This window comes from Oncorhynchus kisutch, linkage group LG17 (assembly GCF_002021735.2).
Source record: "Oncorhynchus kisutch isolate 150728-3 linkage group LG17, Okis_V2, whole genome shotgun sequence".
NCBI lineage: Eukaryota > Metazoa > Chordata > Actinopteri > Salmoniformes > Salmonidae > Oncorhynchus > Oncorhynchus kisutch.
The window spans coordinates 78,034,004-78,055,038 of record NC_034190.2 but is presented as its reverse complement, the minus strand read 5'-3'; the positions used below and the strand labels follow the sequence as shown (position 1 = coordinate 78,055,038).

The 21,035-nt window shown below is 43.4% G+C and overlaps 1 protein-coding gene across 1 annotated transcript in view; it reads left to right on the top strand.

The window, feature by feature from the left end:
- plxnb1a (plexin b1a) overlaps positions 1-21,035 on the top strand; it is a 97,609-nt gene that overhangs the window by 74,858 nt on the left and 1,716 nt on the right. The window contains exons 6-37 of the mRNA XM_031794690.1: positions 135-235; positions 368-500; positions 798-954; positions 1,066-1,174; positions 1,265-1,373; positions 1,673-2,431; positions 3,305-3,403; positions 3,504-3,626; positions 3,792-3,885; positions 3,968-4,134; positions 4,230-4,381; positions 4,489-4,594; positions 4,716-4,852; positions 5,021-5,197; positions 5,282-5,516; positions 5,764-6,006; positions 6,114-6,290; positions 6,510-6,658; positions 8,082-8,182; positions 8,447-8,664; positions 8,837-9,015; positions 9,155-9,221; positions 9,788-9,934; positions 10,098-10,266; positions 10,478-10,581; positions 12,190-12,274; positions 12,664-12,830; positions 12,954-13,114; positions 17,270-17,417; positions 17,627-17,691; positions 17,990-18,065; positions 18,208-18,282. Of these exons, the coding sequence (XP_031650550.1) occupies positions 135-235; positions 368-500; positions 798-954; positions 1,066-1,174; positions 1,265-1,373; positions 1,673-2,431; positions 3,305-3,403; positions 3,504-3,626; positions 3,792-3,885; positions 3,968-4,134; positions 4,230-4,381; positions 4,489-4,594; positions 4,716-4,852; positions 5,021-5,197; positions 5,282-5,516; positions 5,764-6,006; positions 6,114-6,290; positions 6,510-6,658; positions 8,082-8,182; positions 8,447-8,664; positions 8,837-9,015; positions 9,155-9,221; positions 9,788-9,934; positions 10,098-10,266; positions 10,478-10,581; positions 12,190-12,274; positions 12,664-12,830; positions 12,954-13,114; positions 17,270-17,417; positions 17,627-17,691; positions 17,990-18,065; positions 18,208-18,282 (4,989 nt within the window). The remainder of the gene's footprint in view (positions 1-134; positions 236-367; positions 501-797; positions 955-1,065; positions 1,175-1,264; positions 1,374-1,672; positions 2,432-3,304; positions 3,404-3,503; positions 3,627-3,791; positions 3,886-3,967; positions 4,135-4,229; positions 4,382-4,488; positions 4,595-4,715; positions 4,853-5,020; positions 5,198-5,281; positions 5,517-5,763; positions 6,007-6,113; positions 6,291-6,509; positions 6,659-8,081; positions 8,183-8,446; positions 8,665-8,836; positions 9,016-9,154; positions 9,222-9,787; positions 9,935-10,097; positions 10,267-10,477; positions 10,582-12,189; positions 12,275-12,663; positions 12,831-12,953; positions 13,115-17,269; positions 17,418-17,626; positions 17,692-17,989; positions 18,066-18,207; positions 18,283-21,035) is intronic.

Below are 21,035 nucleotides of genomic sequence, written 5' to 3'. Positions count from 1 at the left end.
TCTGTTGGTACTCTCCCTTTTAGATTAGAAAGCCTGGCTAGGGAACACAATAATAGCACCTCTATGGCTTCATTGTCCATGTATATACTGAGTACAGCTGTTCTTAAGAAAGGGATGTGTGGGTAACATTTCAGGTGGAGAAGCGGCCGGTGGCAGAGTGTGGAGATCACCTGGACTGTCAGTCCTGTCTCTCAGCCCGAGAGCCGTACTGTGGCTGGTGTGTTCTGGAGGGCAGGTGAGGAAGCACCAACTGACTATTCTAATTCTATACCACAGAGAGTCAAGTTAATAGAAGTTAACTTCTCACTTGTTCCTCTCTTTGGACCTGTGTTCCACCCCTCACCCCCACATCCCCCTGTGATGTCAGGTGTGGCCAGCGTTCTCAGTGCAGTCGGGGGGCTCTGCAGGGCCAGTGGCTGTGGAGCTTTGACCAGCAGCAGCAGTGTCTCAGTATCCAATCCCTGAGCCTGTATAACATCAGCCTTGGAGTGAAGACAGATGTAAGACATGAGAAGAGCAAGATACAGTGATTGTTTTGAGCTTGAATAGAATAGAATAAAATACCCTTTGACACCTGTCTGTCCCTCTTTCTTTCTTTCTTTCTTTCTTTCTTTCTTTCTTTCTCTCTCGTTCTCTATCGTTCTCTCTCTCGTTCTCTCTCATTCTCTCTCTCTCGTTGTCTCTCTCTCGTTCTCTCTCTCTCTCTCGTTCTCTCTGTCTCGGTCTGTCGATCTCTCTCTCTCTCTCTCTCTCTCTCTCTCTCTCTCTCTCTCTCTCTCTCTCGGTCTCTCTCTCAGATTGCTGTTTCAGTGAAGGGGTTGCCCAGTCTAGTGGAAGGCGAAGAATACAAATGTTTCTACCAGGATGTGGAAAGTCCTGCCAACGTCACAGACACGGGTGTGACCTGCCTTTCTCCCGACACCAGAAGGCTGCCTCTTATTGGCCAAGGAGAAGGTGAGTGACACTGGTGGGAGACCAATAGGACATTACAATGCAAAATGATTCCACTCTCATTCTCAATTATCACCATAGTTAACTATCCTACTAATGTCGTCCCCTACTCAGACTCCGTGACCGTCCCTCTGTCCCTTCGCTTCCTCAATGTGACAGTGGCTGCTTGGGAGTTCACCTTCTTTGACTGTGGTGTGGTCCAACAGCTCTCTGGAGGCATGCCGTAAGTTAAAATGCTGACATTTTACCTCAATACAATTGTATTTCTCTCCCTGTTAACCTCTCACGGTCTCCGTCTTCTCTCTGTTTTCAGGTGCAGAGGGTGTGTGAGCAGTCGCTGGGGCTGTAACTGGTGTCTTCACCAGCACTTCTGCACCCCCAACACTTCCTGTGATGATGGAGTCACAATTTACAACAAACACGTAAGTCCACCTACGCTTATCAGTCAGAGCAGTTACAGGACTGCTAGCTGGAACGTACTATATCTACTAACCAGCCTATTCAGGTTTGCTTTGTAGAGAAACTGGTAACTGCCCTAGGGTAACTGTTAGTTCATTCATGTCTTGTCGTATTCCATTGTATCTGTTTTAGTTGTTTTTTTTGTAAACATTTAGTTTTTTTTGTGATGTCAGTCTTATTTTCAAAGATTTCTTGCCTATCCTGTCGTTTTACTGTCGTTCCCTCCTCTCTCCTTCTCTGGTCATGTTGTTACCATCTCAAGTTGAAACCACCAACAGCCACTCCCCCAGCAACCAAACAATCTGATACTGTAACTCCAACTGTTCTGGCTGCTCCAACACTCCCATACACAGAGGTATCTGTTAGGACCACTCCCCCAGTCCCAGCCAGCACGGATGTGCCCTTAGCCACTCCCCCCACCACCCCCGAGCCCACTGCAGTCCCCACCACCTTCTCACAAACCATCGCCACCACCACATTTTCAACCACACTGGCCACCCAGGCTACGACTGCACTGGAAGTGACAACCAGTCTGCAGGCAGGGGCCATCGCAGAAGAGACCAAAGTGGAGGGAGATGGAGACGGGAGTCTCTCCAGGACTACTGGTGGAACAGAGCAGACAACAGTCACCATGGTTGAGCTGCTAGACTGGCCCGAGGCTCTAGAGATGTTTCCTAGTAGTACTGCTGGACTGACTGGCCTCACTGGGATGGAGCCCTCGTCCCCTGACACTACCTCAACCATCTCCAGTGTTGTCCCCCTGTTAGTGGACCTGCCCACTGGCTCTGACAGGGATGAGATCCCCCTTGCCCCCTTCCAACGTCCTGCCTCACCCCCCTGGACTGGGGAATGGGACAAGGGGGAGGGAGAGACCGAGACAAACATAGACCCTGCAACATCGTCTGCCACAGTGCCCTCTGGAGTTGATGAATCAAACCAGCCCTCTCAGTCATTTACCCTCACACCTGCCCCCGAGTCTGAGTCTTCACCAGACTACCAGTCTGACTCCTTTGCTCTGCTGGTGAGTGGGCCAGGGCTTCCACTGCCAGTGGCTGTCTAGCTGATGCACCCAGTACAAGACATGTGTTTAATCAGATAAGTGCATTTGCATTGTGTTAAATAGGTTACTCTTAATTTGATCCCAAATTCCTACCCTCTTATTTATGTCATGATATGTGTGATGTGTGTAAACAGCATCACCATTATGTTGTGTGTTTTGAGTGTCATTGAAGTTGTCAACTGGCAATGCTTTGGAGCTCAAAGCATTCAAAACATGGCTGTCTTCAGTTCACACTAAACCTGCTGTTTTTTGTTTTACAAATTGTTTGTCAGTGATTCTTTGTTATTTTCCTCGATCTCATGTTATAGACCTTTAGACTATAGAGCAAAATTTTGGAGTGGGATTAATTGTGAATTGTTCTAACAGTAAATCTGGTTTAAAGCAGCAATTATACTTTGAAACAATAACAAAGTGTCCCTGTTTTGGTCAACAGATGAGGGATGGGGCTGAGAGAAATGTAGCCACTCTCAAATTCATAGACAGCTATGACCGCATGGACTGACCCTCCGTGACGTAAAAACATGTCGTTTTAGCCATGTTTTGAGGGTTTTTTGTGTGTTTTTTACTTTGTTTAAAAACATTGGGGTAAAACAAGCTTATGTTTGGGTTCTGATGGGATACGAATTAAGTTCATGAGGCATTTATTTATAAGTTATATTTTTCAAGAATAAAAGGGTACATATCATTAATTTCTAAGTCAACAAGTATGTAGCAAGTGCAGAACGGCCCTTTTAATGACTGAAACTGATGAGACATCACCTGGGGATGTAGGATGCTGTTAAGTTTGATGTCCCCTGTGTGTGTGTCCTGTAACATGTCCTATAATGTGAGTAGGACTGCCCGTGTGTGGAGAAGGTCCAGGGCTCCTCTCTACTTCCTGTTAATGTGGAGCGGAAGATCACTCTGGTGGGACGCCACCTTCACCTCTTCCAGGTGGGTGAGGAATGCTGGCTGAGGGTTTACTTGTCTTCAGGTGCGTTGTGTGTGAAATGCGGTCTGTATCATCTACTGGCGTGTGCCTGTGTGTGATCAGGATGAGGGTCTGGACTATGAGTGTGTCCTGACCATCGAGGGACGGTCAGTGGTGGTGGACGCGTACGTGGAGACAGAGGAAACCCAGCCCTCTCTCTACTTCATCACCTGCCAGCTACACCAGGTCACTCTCTATTCAATATCAGTTCCTGTGGTATTGCATAAATGCTGTTCATTTGAACAGTGTTTGTCTGTTTCATGTTTTTTTGAAGGGTGATATTTCAGCTATGCAGGAAAGCTATGATTACGATCACGGCTAAGACTGACTTATTTTGTCATGTTGTTGCAGTATGCCTATACTGCCTTTGCGGTGGAGTACGATGCCATGATCAATGTGAGGAGGAGAGACACCTTTCAGATTGATAGTGCTGATGACCTTCATGGTAGGTTACAAAGGAGAAGACCTATTGATGTAGATCTGTGCTGTTGTTGGGTCGTTGACTTGTGGTATCCTCTCTGTTCCAGTGACGTTGTTTAACTGCTCTGTGGGCCGGTCAGACTGCAGCCGGTGTCGTATGGCTGATCAGAAGTATGGCTGTGTGTGGTGCGGGGGAGCTCGTTCCAGATGCAGTTACCGGGACTCCTGCGCTGGCGAGATCAAGCAGTCTTGCCCAGCACCCGTCATCCACTTTGTGAGGCTTGATTTGGGTCATTGTCCTTTCATGTGTTTTCGTCTTCAGACAGTGAAATAGACTCGTTTGTTGACTTCTCCACGACTGTGTTGCAGATGGAGCCCATCTCTGGACCAGTAGATGGTGGTACTGTGGTGACCATCTCAGGCTCCAATCTGGGACAGAAAGCTGAAGACATCCAGAACTCTGTCACTTTAGCTGGTGTCCCCTGCACGGTCATCAACAGCAGATATGAGATCTCCTCTAGGTAATGTTCTTCTCATGCAAATATGTTAATTTTTTTCTATATTCTGCATCTCTAGTTGTATCTGCATTCAGAGTAGTAACCTGCTTTAATCCTCCATTGTTCTGTAGGATTGTGTGTGAGACCACAGCCAGTGGGGGACAGAAGAGTGGCCAGGCCTCAGTCGAGGTGAAAGGAGGAGGGCTTGGACTCTCCAGTCACAGGTTCAGCTTCCAGGTATCTATAACAGACTTTGTTATCTTCTATTAAAATGCTGATCTAGCCGAGTGGACAATACTGGCCCTCAAATGAAGTCTGATAAAGTTTTCTTTTCTAATGCCCTTTCTCTTCTTCTCAGGACCCAGTTCTGTTGGAGATAGCCCCTCGTAAGGGGCCCAAGGCTGGGGGCTCTGCGTTGACCGTAATGGGCCAGAGCCTAACGACTGGACACCTCAGTGAGGTCAGCGTGCTGATTGGAGGAGTCCCATGCCTCATGTGAGCCTCTTACGTATCTGTAACATTCAGTCACCAGATAAAACAGTGGTTTACAGTGGTGTCTGCGTTATGTGAGAGAATTCATCATTCATTTGTCAGTTTCCTCAATAAAAGCCCTGTAACATTCTGTAGCGGTAGTTGTGATATCTGGTTCAACTCATTCTCTAGCTCCTCGGAGGTCAAGGATGACCAGATTACATGTATGACTGGAGGCAGCAACAGAACTGGAGCACATGGAATCACTGTCCGATTTGGTAGAGCAGAGCGCCATCTAGAGGGAGACATTTACTATTACACCTCAGACCCTAACGTAACCAAGGCTACACCCTCCAAAAGCTTTCTCAGGTGGGTGGAACACTGTCACTCACAACACATTGTGTCAGAAATATATACCATTTTGTTATTAAAGTCTTCTCTCTGTGTGTCCAGTGGTGGAAGACTGATACGTGTGTCCGGACAAAACCTGGATGTAGTCCAGGAGCCCAGAATCCGGGTGACCGTTAGTCCTCTGGAGTCCCTCTCTCCGAGGAAGAACAGGAGGACGAGGAGGAGCAGCAGAGATGGAGAGAGTAGAGTGAGACGTAGAGAAATCCCACTCAAGAGGCAAAGACGGATAGTTCCTGAGCCAGACTGTCCTGAAGACATGCTCTGTGTTGTCAAACAGGTCAACTGGAAATGCGTGTTGAGTCCTCTAATATGATGTTCAGTTGTCTCCTTGCTTCCATTTAGGGATATACACTCTTTTCTTTCATAATGTCCTGTGATGTATCACCGTAAAGTTGAGAATTATTCACTGCTTTCCCTAAATAGCAAATGGCAAAACATCCTTACTCTTTTTGCTGCAAAAAATATCACGTTTCTATGTGCTTGATCTATAAATAAACTCCTCTGTCTCATCTCTCCCTCTCCAGTTTGAGACGCGCTGTGCAGTGAGCAGCTCCTCTCTGATGCTGTGCCCTACGCCTGCCGTGGGGACGGAGGCCCACAGTGCCCGGGTCAAGGTGGACTTCCTACTGGATAACCTGCACTTTGACTTCAGCGCTGTGGGCAGCGGTGCTTTCAGTTATGAGCTCAACCCCAGACTGTACCCACTGAACCAGAATGACCCCAGCAAACCCTACCAGCACAAACCTGGCAGCATCATCTCTGTGGAGGTGTCTGCTACATCCCATCTCAACTACCATAACAGCTTCTGCAACAGTTTTTCAGAGCCTATGAGTGTTGTCTGTTTTTGTCTAATAACAGTATGGTTCTGAATCAGGGGGAGAACCTGGACCTGGCCATCTTTAAGGAGGAGGTGGTGGCTCTGATCGGGGATGGGGTGTGCTCGGTGAAGACCTTGACCCATAACCACCTCTACTGTGAGCCTCCATCCCAGCAGCCCTCAGTGATGGCCAGCAAGAAGCAAGAGGGCATGGATTCTCTCCCCGAGTTCACTGTACGTCCTCACTCCTTGGGTTACCACTGTTGAAATTGGAAATCAGAGAGGGCACGTCTTACATTCTGGAGGATAGTCACACCTGTAACTCTGAATGTGATGAGTAATGCTGTTGATGGATGATCTAGTGACTATAGTTGTGGTGATAGTAGGGTTGAGATGTACAGTATAAAACACATCAATCCTCCCACTCTAAAATCCATCGCTGTCTTGTCCCAGGTCCAGATGGGCAACCTGAACTTCTCCCTGGGCAGAGTGCAGTATGACACCCAGGTCCAGTCCACCTTCCCCCTGGAGGCCCAGGTGGGCTTGGGGGTGGGGGCCTCCATCGTAGCCCTCATCGTCCTCATCATAGTGCTCATATACAGGTGGGTGTGGGAGTGGGGCCTCATCATTGTCCTCATCATAATGCTCATATACAGGTGGGTGTGGGGGTGGGGCCTCCTCATTGTCCTCATCATAATGCTCATATACAGGTGGGTGTGGGGGTGGGGCCTCCATCGTAGCCCTCATTGTCCTCATCATAATGCTCATATACAGGTGGGTGTGGGGCCTCCATCGTAGTCCATGGTCCTGTATTTGGCTCCATCCATCTTCCCATCAATTTTAACCATCTTCCCTGTCCCTGCTGAAGAAAAGCAGGCCCAAACCATGATGCTGCCACCACCATGTTTGACAGTGGGGATGGTGTGTTCAGGGTGATGAGCTGTGTTGCTTTTACGCCAAACATAACGTTTTGCATTGTTGCCAAAAAGTTCAATTTTGGTTTCATCTGACCAGAGCACCTTCTTCCACATGTTTGGTGTGTCTCCCAGGTGGCTTGTGGCTAACTTTAAACAACACTTTTTTATGGATATCTTTAAGAAATGTCTTTCTTCTTGCCACTCTTCCATAAAGGCCAGATTTGTGCAATATACGACTGATTGTTGTCCTATGGACAGAGTCTCCCACCTCAGCTGTAGATCTCTGCAGTTCATCCAGAGTGATCATGGGCCTCTTGGCTGCATCTCTGATCAGTCTTCTCCTTGTATGAGCTGAAAGTTTAGAGGGACGGCCAGGTCTTGGTAGATTTGCAGTGGTCTGATACTCCTTCCATTTCAATATTATCGCTTGCACAGTGCTCCTTGGGATGTTTAAAGCTTGGGAAATCTTTTTGTATCCAAATCCGGCTTTAAACTTCTTCACAACAGTATCTCAGACCTGCCTGGTGTGTTCCTTGTTCTTCATGATGCTCTCTGCGCTTTTAACGGACCTCTGAGACTATCACAGTGCATGGGCATTTATACGGAGACTTGATTACACACAGGTGGATTGTATTTATCATCATTAGTCATTTAGGTCAACATTGGATCATTCAGAGATCCTCACTGAACTTCTGGAGAGAGTTTGCTGCACTGAAAGTAAAGGGGCTGAATAATTTGCACGCCCAATTTTTCAGTTTTTGATTTGTTAAAGTTTGAAATATCCAATAAATGTCGTTCCACTTCATGATTGTGTCCCACTTGTTGTTGATTCTTCACAAAAAAATACAGTTTTATATCTTTATGTTTGAAGCCTGAAATGTGGCAAAAGGTCGCAAAGTTCAAGGGGGCCGAATACTTTCGCAAGGCACTGTACAGGTGGGTGTGGGGCCTCCATCATAGTCCTCATCATCCTCGCCATAGTGGTCATATACAGGTGGGTGCCGACACAGTCACTAGTCTACCAAGTATAAACCATTTCATCTGTTCAAAGTAATGCTCGGTATACTGGATGTGAGCTCTTCTGTCTGTCCATATGTCTCTCTGTCAGGAGGAAGAGCAAACAGGCCGTGAGGGACTACAAGAAGGTCCAGATTCAGCTGGAGAATCTGGAGACCAGTGTGAGGGACCGCTGCAAGAAGGAGTTCACAGGTATGAGAAAGCACCATAAGCAATAAATTCACATGTAAATGTTTTATTTCTTTATTTAACTGATATTTTACCAGTTTTTTCTTGTTGAGATAAACATCTATTTTTCAAGCGAGACCTGGACATAACATCATCTTATATCTCAAAAACCTAAAGTGGACATAAATAAGATGTTTTTTTTTCGGGTGTGGGTTGCATATGCTGTTGCTAAAAAGATTGTCATTCTATCTCAATGTGGTTTGTTTCCCTCCCTCTTCCTCTGTGCAGACCTGATGACTGAAATGATGGACTGTTCCAGTGACCTGGTGGGTTCTGGTATCCCCTTCCTGGACTATAGGGCATATGCAGAGCGCATTTTCTTCCCTGGCCACCGGGAGTCGCCACTGAGGCGAGATTTGGACGTGCCGGAGTGCCGTAGACAGACGGTGGAGCAGGGGCTGGTTCAGTTGTCCAACCTCCTCAACAGCAAACTATTCCTCACCACGGTAACCTCTACTGACTCTGAATAAGTATGATGTCCAGTCTCTTTTGTTGTTGATTGAACTCAAACTACCTCAATGGCATTCAGACTCTAAAACATCTATAGTAATATCATAGTAATATCATAATGCATATATTTAATGCTTCTCTTTCACTGTGTCACTGTTTTGACCCCAGTTCATCCACACCCTGGAGGTGCAACGGACCTTTTCCCCTCGGGACCGGGCCTACGTGGCCTCCCTGCTCACCGTGGCCCTGCATGGGAAGCTGGAGTACTTCACTGACATCCTGAAGACTCTGCTCAATGACCTGGTGGTGCAGTACATGGCCAAGAACCCCAGACTGATGCTCCGAAGGTGAGGTGGATGATCTGTAGGATGTTCTCCTCAGTCTTGGTAATGACAGGCTTCTTGCGAGGTCTTCTAAAGTCTGTTGTGGATGGGTGTTCTTATCAATAGCAGACACATTCATATCGAATATGATGTCCTGTTTCAGAACTGAGTCAGTGGTGGAGAAACTGCTGACCAACTGGATGTCAATGTGTCTGTTTACCTTCCTGAGGGTGAGTCTCTCAGCCTGCCATGTCCCCATTCACCTCCTGTGTCTCCTCACTAAAGAGACAGAGAACCATGTCCCCATTCACCTCCTGTGTCTCCTCACTAAAGAGACAGAGAACCATGTCCCCATTCACCTCCTGTGTCTCCTCACTAAAGAGACAGAGAACCATGTCCCCATTCACCCCCTGTGTCTCCTTATTAAAGAGACAGAGAACCATGTTCCCATTCACCTCCTGTGTCTCCTTACTAAAGAGGCAGAGAACCATGTCCCCATTCACTCCCCTGTCTCCTACCTAAAGAGACAGAGGACCATGTCCCCATTCACCCCCTGTGTCTCCTTACTAAAGAGACAGAGGACCATGTCCCCATTCAACCCCCTGTCTCCTTATTAAAGAGACAGAGAACCATGTCCCCATTCAACCCCCTGTCTCCTTATTAAAGAGACAGAGAACCATGTCCCCATTCACCCCCCTGTCTCCTTACTAAAGAGACAGAGGACCATGTCCCCATTCACCCCCTGTGTCTCCTCACTAAAGAGACAGAGAACCATGTCTCTGTGTTGTGTTATTAGGACACTGCAGGGGAATCCTTCTACATGCTGTTCAGAGCCATTAAACACCAGGTGGACAAGGGACCGGTGGACGTTGTGACAGGAAAGGCCAAGTATACACTCAACGACAACAGGCTGCTCCGCGAGGATGTAGATTACAAAACCCTGGTGAGAGCAAAGCACACATAATCCCTGATGTCCCTTTACCATTAATACACATCTACATGCAAGGCTTTCTGTTGCATTACAAAGCAGAGGCTGGAAAGGAAGGAGTTGTGAAGTAGTCCTAGTTTCAGGATAGTGGTATAATGATCCACCAATAACCTTTCAGACACTGAATGTCCTCATGCCAGCGACAGGCAACGGTGGCATACCCCAGACGGCTCCTGCCAAGGTTCTGGACTGTGACACCATAACCCAGGTGAAGGAGAAGCTCCTGGAGCAAGCATGGAAGAGCATGTCCTTCTCCCAGAGGCCCCACACAGACTCTCTCCACCTGGGTGAGCCTCCGCTACAGCTCTCTATCATTCACTGTGCAATATGAAAAGGTGACATCCTCGTCCACCCTGGCATGCCAGGTTGAAGTCAAGCCAAATAACATGTATCCACGTTAATGGACATACTATAGAATTGACAAAGCCAACAGAATCCCTTCTTGGTCGTATCATTTATAATGAACTAATTCATTTTCTGTATTGTGTCCTTGATCAGAGTGGCGTGCGGGCACGGCAGGTCACCTGATTCTGTCTGACGAGGACCTGACGTCGGTGGTGCAGGGCTCCTGGAAACGCCTCAACACCCTGCAGCATTACAAGGTCAGATACAGCAGGCCAAACATCCCATCACATTATATCCCTCCCTATCCCCCTTAAAGATCTCTGAAACTGGAAACACTTATCTCCCTCACTAGCTTTAAGCACCAACTGTCAGAGCAGCTCACAGATTACTGCACCTGTACATAGCCCACCTATAATTTAGCCCAAACAACTACCTCTTTCCCAACTGTATTTAATTTTTATTTATTTATTTATTTTGCTCCTTTGCACCCCATTATTTTTTATTTCTACTTTGCACATTCTTCCATTGCAAAACTACCATTCCAGTATTTTACTTGCTATATTGTATTTACTTTGCCATCATGGCCTTTTTTGCCTTTACCTCCCTTCTCACCTCATTTGCTCACATTGTATATAGACTTGTTTATACTGCATTATTGACTGTATGTTTGTTTTTACTCCATGTGTAACTCTGTGTCGTTTTATCTGTCGAACTGCTTTGCTTTATCTTGGCCAGGTCGCAATTGTAAATGAGAACTTGTTCTCAACTTGCCTACCTGGTTAAATAAAGGTAAAATAAATAAATAAAATAAAAAGGGATAGTTCGATATTTTGGCTATGAAGCCATTTTTTCTAGTAACATGCTAGCTGCTCCTGCAGACTTTGTCATTGCGCAAACATCAGTTAGCAATGCCTCCAGAAACTACCTTGAAATTGCACACAGAGACATACAAATGGTATCCATGAATTTATCTGACTCTGGGGAAGTAGATAAAATGTGTAACAATCCCTTTAAACAGAATGACTAACTACATCACTGTAAAGTCTCCTTTTTGTTACTTTGTTAAAGATATACTTCTCCATAATGCAAATGCTATGTCAGATTTCAAAAAAGCTTTATGGAAAAAGCACACCATGCAATTATCTGAGTACAGCGCTCAGGCACCAAAACAAGCCATACAGATACCCACCATGTTGTGGAGTCAACAGAAGTCAGAAATAGCATTATAAATATTCACTTACCTTTGATGATCTTCATTGGAATGCACTCCCAGGAATCCCAGTTCCACAATAAATGTTTGTTTTGTTCGATAAAGTCCATCATTTATGTCCAAATACCTCCTTTTTGTTCACGTGTTTAGTTCACAAATTCGAATTCACGAGGCGCAGTCACTTAGTCCAGACAAATAGTCAAAAAAGTTATATTACAGTTCGTAGAAACATGTCAAACGATGTATAGAATCAATCTTTAGGATGTTTTTAACATAAATCTTCAATGATGTTTCAACCGGACAATTCCTTTGTCTTTAGAAATGAAAAGGAACGCAGGTCGCTCTCACGACCGCAATTGGACCAAATTTACGCTGTATCTTGGATAGGCAAAGACTTAACCTACAAACCTCAAATTTCCCACTTCCTGGTTGGATTTTTTTCTCAGGTTTTTGCCTGCCATATGAGTTCTGTTATACTCACAGACATCATTCAAACAGTTTTAGAAACTTCAGAGTGTTTTCTATCAAAATGTACTAATAATATGCCTGAGTAGCAGGCAGTTTACTCTGGGCACCTTATTCATCCAAGCTACTCAATACTGCCCCCAGCCATAAGAAGTTAACTTGATTTCATGATTTCACAAATGGTCTGCAGGTTCCGGATGGAGCCACTGTTGCACTGGTACCCCGGAACACCAAACACATCCACAATGACAGCCATGATTACATTCCTGGAGAGAGTGAGTCTGCACAATGACAGCCATGATTACATTCCTGGAGAGAGTGAGTCTGCACAATGACAGCCATGATTACACTCCTGGAGAGAGTGAGTCTGCACAATGACAGCCATGATTACACTCCTGGAGAGATTGAGTCTCAACTAATCTATAATCTAGGGCAGCATGGTCATAGGATAGTGTTTAGCATCAATAGAACACAACAACCACATTCAGGCAATTCACACAATATTATGTTGTTACGGTGTGATACTGTATAACTAGCAATGGTGTTTTTCTGAAGAAACAGCACTTCAACTGTATTATGGGGGACCTTACCTTATCTACCAAGACTAGGTCAGAGATGGCCTGCAGGGGCACTGTATGACCATGCGTGTTCCTCTGTCTTACAGAGACACCTATGTTGGACGATGGGGACGAGGGAGGTGTGAAGCTCTGGCACCTGGTGAAAGCCAACGAGGAGCCAGACCTTCCCAAACACAGGCGTGGCAGCCTGAGGGAGAGAGAGAGAGCCAAAGCCATCCCTGAGATCTACCTCACTCGCCTACTCTCCATGAAGGTGCCATAATGCACATGCAACACAATCCCACACACACAGGCTCACCCACAAACAGTATTTGTAACAATTTACACTCAACATTTGCACATATTTATTCCCATAACTTCCTGCTCATCCTCCCAGGGCACACTGCAGAAGTTTGTGGATGACTTGTTCACAGTGATCCTGAGCACTAACCAGCCAGTTCCCATGGCTGTCAAGTACTTCTTTGACCTGCTGGATGAGCAGGCTCTGCAACACAACATCACAGACTCTGAGACCATACACATCTGGAAGACTAACAGGTAACAACTCAGCACTACTACTGGTTAATTTGCTTGCAAACACTGAAGTGTTTCATATCTTTTATAATAACAGCAACCAATACAGATCAGGGCCTCGTCATTGAAGGAAAGGTTCACCCATTTTGAATGTTATATTGTTTTTGTGCATCTCCGAGTGATGTTCTATCTATTCTCTGGGTCATTTCACGTTTTCATGAGTATCTGAGTTATTGGCGTTCAAGCAGGCAGAAATCCGGCCGCGATAAAGTCTCTCTCACTACACTGGAAGTTAATAGGAATATGACTTTTAGATAGTGAAAACATCTATCATACATGTCAGATTTTAATACCGGCCAATGTTCTCAAAGTCAGTGTATATGTGGAGAAACGTCTATTTTTCTCTAAAGTACGTAATGTTACGATTCCAAAGCTATACGATACTACAGATAACAAGTTAATTCAAATCAAATCAAATGTTATGAGTCACATGCGCCGAATACAACAGGTGTAACACGTACAGTAAAATGCTTACTTATGAGCCCCAAACCAACAATGCAGTTTTTAAAAATATGGCTAAGAATAAGAAATCAAAAGTAACAAGTAATTAAAGAGCAGCAGTAAAATAACAATAGCGAGACTATATACAAGGGGTTACCGGTACAGAGTCAATGTGCAGGGGAACAGGTTAATTGAGGTAATATGAACATCAAATAAAATAAAATGTATTTATAAAGCCCTTCGTACATCAGCTGATATCTCAAAGTGCTGTACAGAAACCCAGCCTAAAACCCCAAACAGCAAGCAATGCAGGTATAGAAGCACAGGGGCTAGGAAAAACTCCCTAGAAAGGCCAAAACATGTAGGTAGAGTTATTAAAGTGACTATGCATAGATGATAACAACAGAGAGTAGCAGTGGTGTAAAAGAAGGGGGAATGCAAATAGTCTGGATAGGCATTTGATTAGGTGTTCATGAGTCTTAGTGCTTGGGGGAGAAGCTGTTTAGAAGCCTCTTGGACCTAGACTTGGCGCTCCGGTATGACTAGGGTGGCTGGAGTCTTTGACAATTTTTAGGGCCTTCCTCTGACACCGCCTGGTATAGAGGTCCTGGATGGCAGGAAGCTTGGCCCCAGTGATGTACTGGGCTGTTCGCACTACCCTCTGTAGTGCCATGCGGTCGGAGCCCGAGCAGTTGCCATACCAGGCAGTGATGCAACTAGTCAGGATGCTCTCAATGGTGCAGCTGTAGAAACTTTTGAGGATCTGAGGGCCCATGCCAAATCATTTTAGTCTCCTAAGGGGGAATAGGTTTTTTCGGGCCCTCTTCACAACTGTCTTGGTGTGCTTGGACCATGTTAGTTCGTTGGTGATGTGGACACCAAAGAACTTGACGCTCTCAACCTGTTCCACTGCAGCCCCGTCGATGAGAATGGGGGTGGCTCTGTCCTCTTTTTCCTGTAGTCCACAATCATCTTCTTTGTCCTGATCACGTTGAGGGAGAGGTGGTTGTACTGGCACCACACGGCCAGGTCTCATCATTGTCGGTGATCAGGCCTACCACTGTTGTGTCATCGGAAAACTTAATGATGGTGTTGAAGTCGTGCCTGGCTGTGCAGTCATGAGTGAACATGGAGTACAGGAGGGGACTGAACACGCACCCCTGAGGGGCCCCTGTGTTGAGGATCAGCGTGGCGGATGTGTTTTTACCTACCATTTCCACCTGGGAGTGGCCCGTCAGGAAGTCCAGGATCCAGTTGCAGAGGGAGGTGTTTAGTCCCAGGGTCCTTAGCTTATTGATGAACTTTGAGGGCACTATAGTGTTAAATGCTGAGTCATTGAATAGCATTCTCACATAGGTATTACTTTTTTCCAGGTGGGAAAGGGCAGCGTGGAGTGCAATAGAGATTGTATCTCCTGTGGATCTGTTTGGGCAGTATGCACATTGGAGTGGGTCTAGGGTTTCTGGGATAATGGTGTTGATGAGAGCCATGACCAGCCTTTCAAAGCACTTCATGGCTACAGGCGTGACTGCTACGGGTCGGTAGTCATTCAGGAAGGTTATCTTAGTGTTCTTGGGAACAGATGCTATGGTGGTCTGCTTAAAACATATTGGTATTACAGACCCGGACAGGGAGTGGTTGAAAATGTCAGTGAAGCTGTCATGCTCGCAGTACACGTTCTGGTAATCCGTCTGGCCCTGCGGCCTTGTGAATGTTGACCTGTTTAAAGGTCTTACTCACATCGACTGCGGAGAGTGTGATCACAGTATTCCAGAAGAGCTGGTGTTCTCACGCATGTTTCTGTGTTATTTGCCTTGAAGCGAGCATAGAAGTAGTTTAGCTCGTCTGGTAGGCTCGTGTCACTGGGCAGCTCTCGGCTGTGCTTCCCTTTGTAGAATGTAATGGTTTGCAAGCCCTGCCACATCCGCCGACATTCAGAGCCGGTGTAGTACGATTCGATCATAGTCCTGTATTGACACTTTGTCTGTTTGATGGTTCATCGGAGGGTGTAGCGGGATTTCTTATAAGCTTCCAGGTTAGAGTCCCGCTCCTTGAAAGTGGCAGCTCTAGCCTTTAGCTCAGTGCGGATGTTGCCTGTAATCCATGGCTTCTGGTTGGGGTATGTACGTACGGTCACATAGGGGACGACATCATCAATGCACTTATTGATGAAGCCAATGACTGATGTGGTGCTTCTACACCTGTATTGCTTGCTGTTTTGGGTTTTAGGCTGGGTTTCTGTACAGCACTTTGAGATATCAGCTGATGTACGAAGGGCTATATAAATACATTTGATTTGATTTTTGTGTACTTGTCAATGCCATTGGAGGAATCCCAAACAGTCATGCTTAGCATCTGCTTAATCTGACAACTTTTTTATTGATCTAGTCACTGGTGCTCCCTGCTTAAATTTTTTATGGAATCAGGAGGATATAATTATGGTCAGATTTGCTAAATGGAAGGCAAGGGAGAGCTTTGTATGCATCTCTGTGTGTGGAGTAAAGGTGGTCCAGAGTTTTTTCCCTCTGGTTGCACATTTAACATGCTGATAGATTTTTGGTTAAACAGATTTAAGTTTCCCTGCATTAAAGTCCCCGGCGACTAGGAGTGCCGCCTCTGGTTGAGCATTTTCTTGTTTGTATATGGCGGAATACAGCTCATCCAATGCTGTCTTAGTGCCAGCCTCTGACTGTGGTGGTATGTAAACAGCTACGAAAAATACAGATGAAAACTCTCTAGGTAGATAATGTGGTCTACAGCTTATCATGAGATACTCTACCTCAGGCGAGCAATAGCTCGAGACTTCCTTAGATATCGTGCACGAGCTGTTATTTACAAAATGCCAGCCAGCTGTATGTTGATAGTGTCGTCATTCAGCCACGACCCCGTGAAGCATAAGATATCACAGTTTTTAATATCCTGTTGGTAGTTTAATCTTCCGCGTAGATCATCTATTTTATTGTCCAAAGATTGCACGTTTGCTAGTAGAATGAAAGGATGTGGGGGTTTATTCGATTGCCTACAAATTCTCAGAAGGCAGCCCGCACTCCGGACCCTTTTTCTCCGCCTCCTCTTCACACAAATCACGGGGATCTGGGTCTGTTCCCGAGAAAGCAGTATCGTTCGCGTCAGTCTCGCCAGACTCGTTAAAGGAAGAAAATGATTCTGCCAGTCCGTGGTGAATAATCGCAGTCCTGATGTCCAGAAGTTATTTTCGGTTATAAAAGACGGTAGCGGCAATATTATGTACAAAACAAGTAAAAAAATAAGTTACAAACAACGCAAATAACCTACCAAAATAACACAATCGGTTTGGGCACATGAAACGTCTGCCTTCATCTCCTGCTCCATCTTACTTACATTATAATTACAATTATCTCACATCTCAGAAAAGATTTGTAATGTTGAAGTTCTTGTTGAGGAAATTTGTGTTAACGTTAGATTTTTAAGCTTGCGCTCAATAGAATCCCATTCACTCCTTGAATGAGCTTGTCCCACAATAGCCCAGAATGCACCGGGCTGTCCATTGATGTAGCATGGGCAACATTACCCATCGAAAGTACATCTGCGATTGCGAATGTTAGACTACACTCTGTGAGGCACATTGGTCTACAGGTTGAACATGGTGAGATTGTAGACTCCTAAATTGATTGAGCTAATTGTTTGTTTTCCCACCAGTTTACCCCTGAGGTTCTGGATTAACATCCTGAAGAACCCTCAGTTCATCTTTGACGTTCAGGCATCAGACCACGTGGACGCTGTGTTGTCTGTCATAGCCCAGACCTTCATGGATTCCTGTACCATTGCAGAGCACAAGCTGGGCAGGGTGAGACAAACACGGAGAGGAGACATTACTGAGAAGGTTAAGGGCCTGGGGGAATGGAAGGTCTAGCAGAAATGAAGGGAGAGTAGAGATGCCAGGGGGGATTGAATGAAATAAAGAAGAATAGAGAGAGAGTATGAGAGCATGCAGGTTCTAAACACTCATGGAACCTTACTGTGTTTTGAGTAGAACATGAAATGTTTTCCTTCTAGGACTCTCCTATCAACAAGTTGCTGTATGCCAGAGATATCCCACGGTACAAGCAGATGGTAGAGAGGTGAGAATATGACCCTGGGCAAGGCAGAGAGGGCACAGCTAATCTGTCAGTGCCATGGAGCGGGCTCACTGAGCATGCAGGGATTCTTCTGGGGAGAGTCTGTCGGCTTGGCAGCACACACCACTGCCGTAGCTATATAGGGAACTCATGTCAGAAGAATTGTAATGTATTCATTTGCATGAAATTGGTGAATTAGTGTTGTATGAGACATGGATAGCATATGGATATTATGGAGGGTGCAATAATCTCAGATTCCCATTCCTTCACTACCCCCCCCCCCCCCCCCCCCTCCTTTCAGATACTATGCTGACATCAGGCAGACCATTTCTGCCAGTGACCAGGAAATGAATTCTGCACTAGCAGGACTATCTCGAGTATGTTACATGTACAATAACTACACCTTGGTGTTTTGAGGTTAATATTGTGCTGTAGGTCTTAGGTTGTTTTTCTATAGATCACGTAGAATTTCTGTACCAACAAAGTTTTAATGAGTATTTCTACCTTCTTTCTTTACAGAATTATGCTGGCGAGGTGAACTACCTTGTGGCCCTGCATGAACTGTATAAGTACATCAACAAGTATTATGATCAGGTGAGTCCTCCATTTCTATCCATGGAGGCTTTTCAGCCCCTTCCTTGTATTTTCCATTAGATGTTAAGCTAGCTGAGATAAACAAAATCAATTGTCTGTCTTAAAGTAACTGTCCAGTGTTTCCAGATTTCTCTAATATGACCTATAATAAATTACAATATGAGTGAAATAGTTTTTCTTCCAAATAGTTTTGATTAAGTATATTAAAAAGAAGCGAGTAGACCGCTGAGAATGACATCATGTTCTATGAGGAAATAGCAAGCATTTTTTTTTATTGGTCTGTTTCAGATATACATGTTTTTCAATTTATGCATTGGCTACAAATAAGAGTATAGGATGAGTCAGCAACATTATTTGGGTATGAGTTAACAGAATATTAACTTCTAATCAATAATGGCTTTTGATCGTCTTGAATGATCGTCTTCTAGTCAAAACTTTGGAAGCTTTTAACTTTCCAGCGGAAATAATACATTTAATAAGAAATATTGTATAAATATCCTTAATCAAAAATATTGTATAAATATCCTTAATCAAAAATATTGTATAAATATCCTTAATCAAAAATATTGTATAAATATCCTTAATCAAAAATATTGTATAAATATCCTTAATCAAAAATATTGTATAAATATCCTTAATCAAAAATATTGTATAAATATCCTTAATCAAAAATATTTATAAATATCCTTAATCAAAAATATTGTATAAATATCCTTAATCAAAAATATTGTATAAATATCCTTAATCAAAAATATTGTATAAATATCCTTAATCAAAAATATTGTATAAATATCCTTAATCAAAAATATTGTATAAATATCCTTAATCAAAAATATTGTATAAATATCCTTAATCAAAAATATTTATAAATATCCTTAATCAAAAATATTGTATAAATATCCTTAATCAAAAATATTGTATAAATATCCTTAATCAAAAATATTGTATAAATATCCTTAATCAAAAATATACACAAAAAATACATTATTGGATTTTTTCTGAATACTCAAAAATCTAAATTTATAAAATTAACGTGGAATAATCAAAATAATGGCGATAGGAAAAAGGAAAAGAATAACTGATGAATTAAAGCCATTAAATGGACCACAAAAAAATATGGAATATTAAGGATGCTTAATAAATGACAATAAACAACACATATATAAAGATAATTCATATTGTTGAGTAATGGAATAAAGTTGAGATTTAATTCAATTGAATAATATTCCCCAAATTCTTAAAGGTAGAATAAACCTCTTTAGAATGACTGCCAAAGTTTTTGTATACATTTTCTGTATTATTTTTGGTAATAGCAATTATCCCACCGAAGACATTCTGTAAAAAAAGTATACTCGATCATTATAGACTTTATATGGGCACATAAAATTCATAGAATAAAAACACAAGTTTTACATCTTAAATCTGAGGGAAGTTTTAACCTTCCAGACTTGGAATTGTATCAACTCGCTACCCAAGGCTTTTACATGTGACATATAGTTAAATGCACTAAAGAGGAACGACGGGTACATGTTTAAGATGTGTATGCTCATCCTCAGAATCTTTTTACGTGTCTATTTTTTAAGGATAAAGCTAAGAACATGAACAACTTCATAGTTAAGAACACTATAACGATATGGAAGAAAATGAAAAATATTTTACAAGAACCAATATCACTCCCTAGAAACACAACCTTACGGAATAATCCTTGGATAGCTTTACAGAATGAATCAAGAAATAGGCCCACATGGAAATGAAAAGGCATAGAAACCGTCATTTACTTGGTAACCGAAAATACATTTTTTTCCTTGAGAGGATTAAAAGTAATTTTGTACTGACCAATGTAGATAGTTTCAAATGCATGCAACTTAAAAGTTACATATCACAAAATTTCGATTTGAAATCTTTTGGACATCAGAGCAACCTTGAGGGAATCTTATTTGAGTCAGAAAAGGATGTTCATATGAAAGATGTACAAAACCTTGCAGAGACCATATCCACCTGACAATCTATTAGAAAAAATATATATAAACTGTTGGAATCAAGATTTAAAAAGAACTGATGTTGGCATAAAATGGAGGGAAAGTTGGAGCATAAGTAATGAAATTACAGTTAACGCAATGTACACTCCAGTATGAACGAATGTACAGAATGTATTATGCATAAGACTAAATTCACAAATTATACAGCACAAAGGCAGAGTCATGCTGGAAAAGTGTAAGACTAATAATGACTGAATAATCCATTATTTCTGCCAATGCCATTCAATTCTGAAGTTGTGGGAGAAGCTAGAACGTTTGCTGTTGGAAGTATTACAATATAAACTTACTTTTAATCCTTCAGTCTGCATATTTCAAGACATGACATATAGGGTGTAGTGAGATACACAATGATCTGGACGATTCTCTTCTCATTACTCATCTTGGAAAAAATGTATACTTAAAACTTGGAAGTTAATGAATCCCAATCATTGACACAATGGAAACATCTAATTATTTATTATTTAAATATTCTAATAGCATGGACGACTGAGACAAAAAAAAATGTTTTAGACCAAGTTGCAAACAATAATGCACGAGAGATGGGGGTGTGAGCAGGCTGGTCTGGACAGATGAGATGTAGTCATTGTTTGGATGTGTCTGTAAGTTGTCGTTCGTACGTATGAGTTTGTTTTTGGAGTGTAAAAAAATGAAGAAAGGGAAAAATAAAACATTTTAAAAAGTGAGATTTTCACTGGACAGTTACTTGAACCTGTT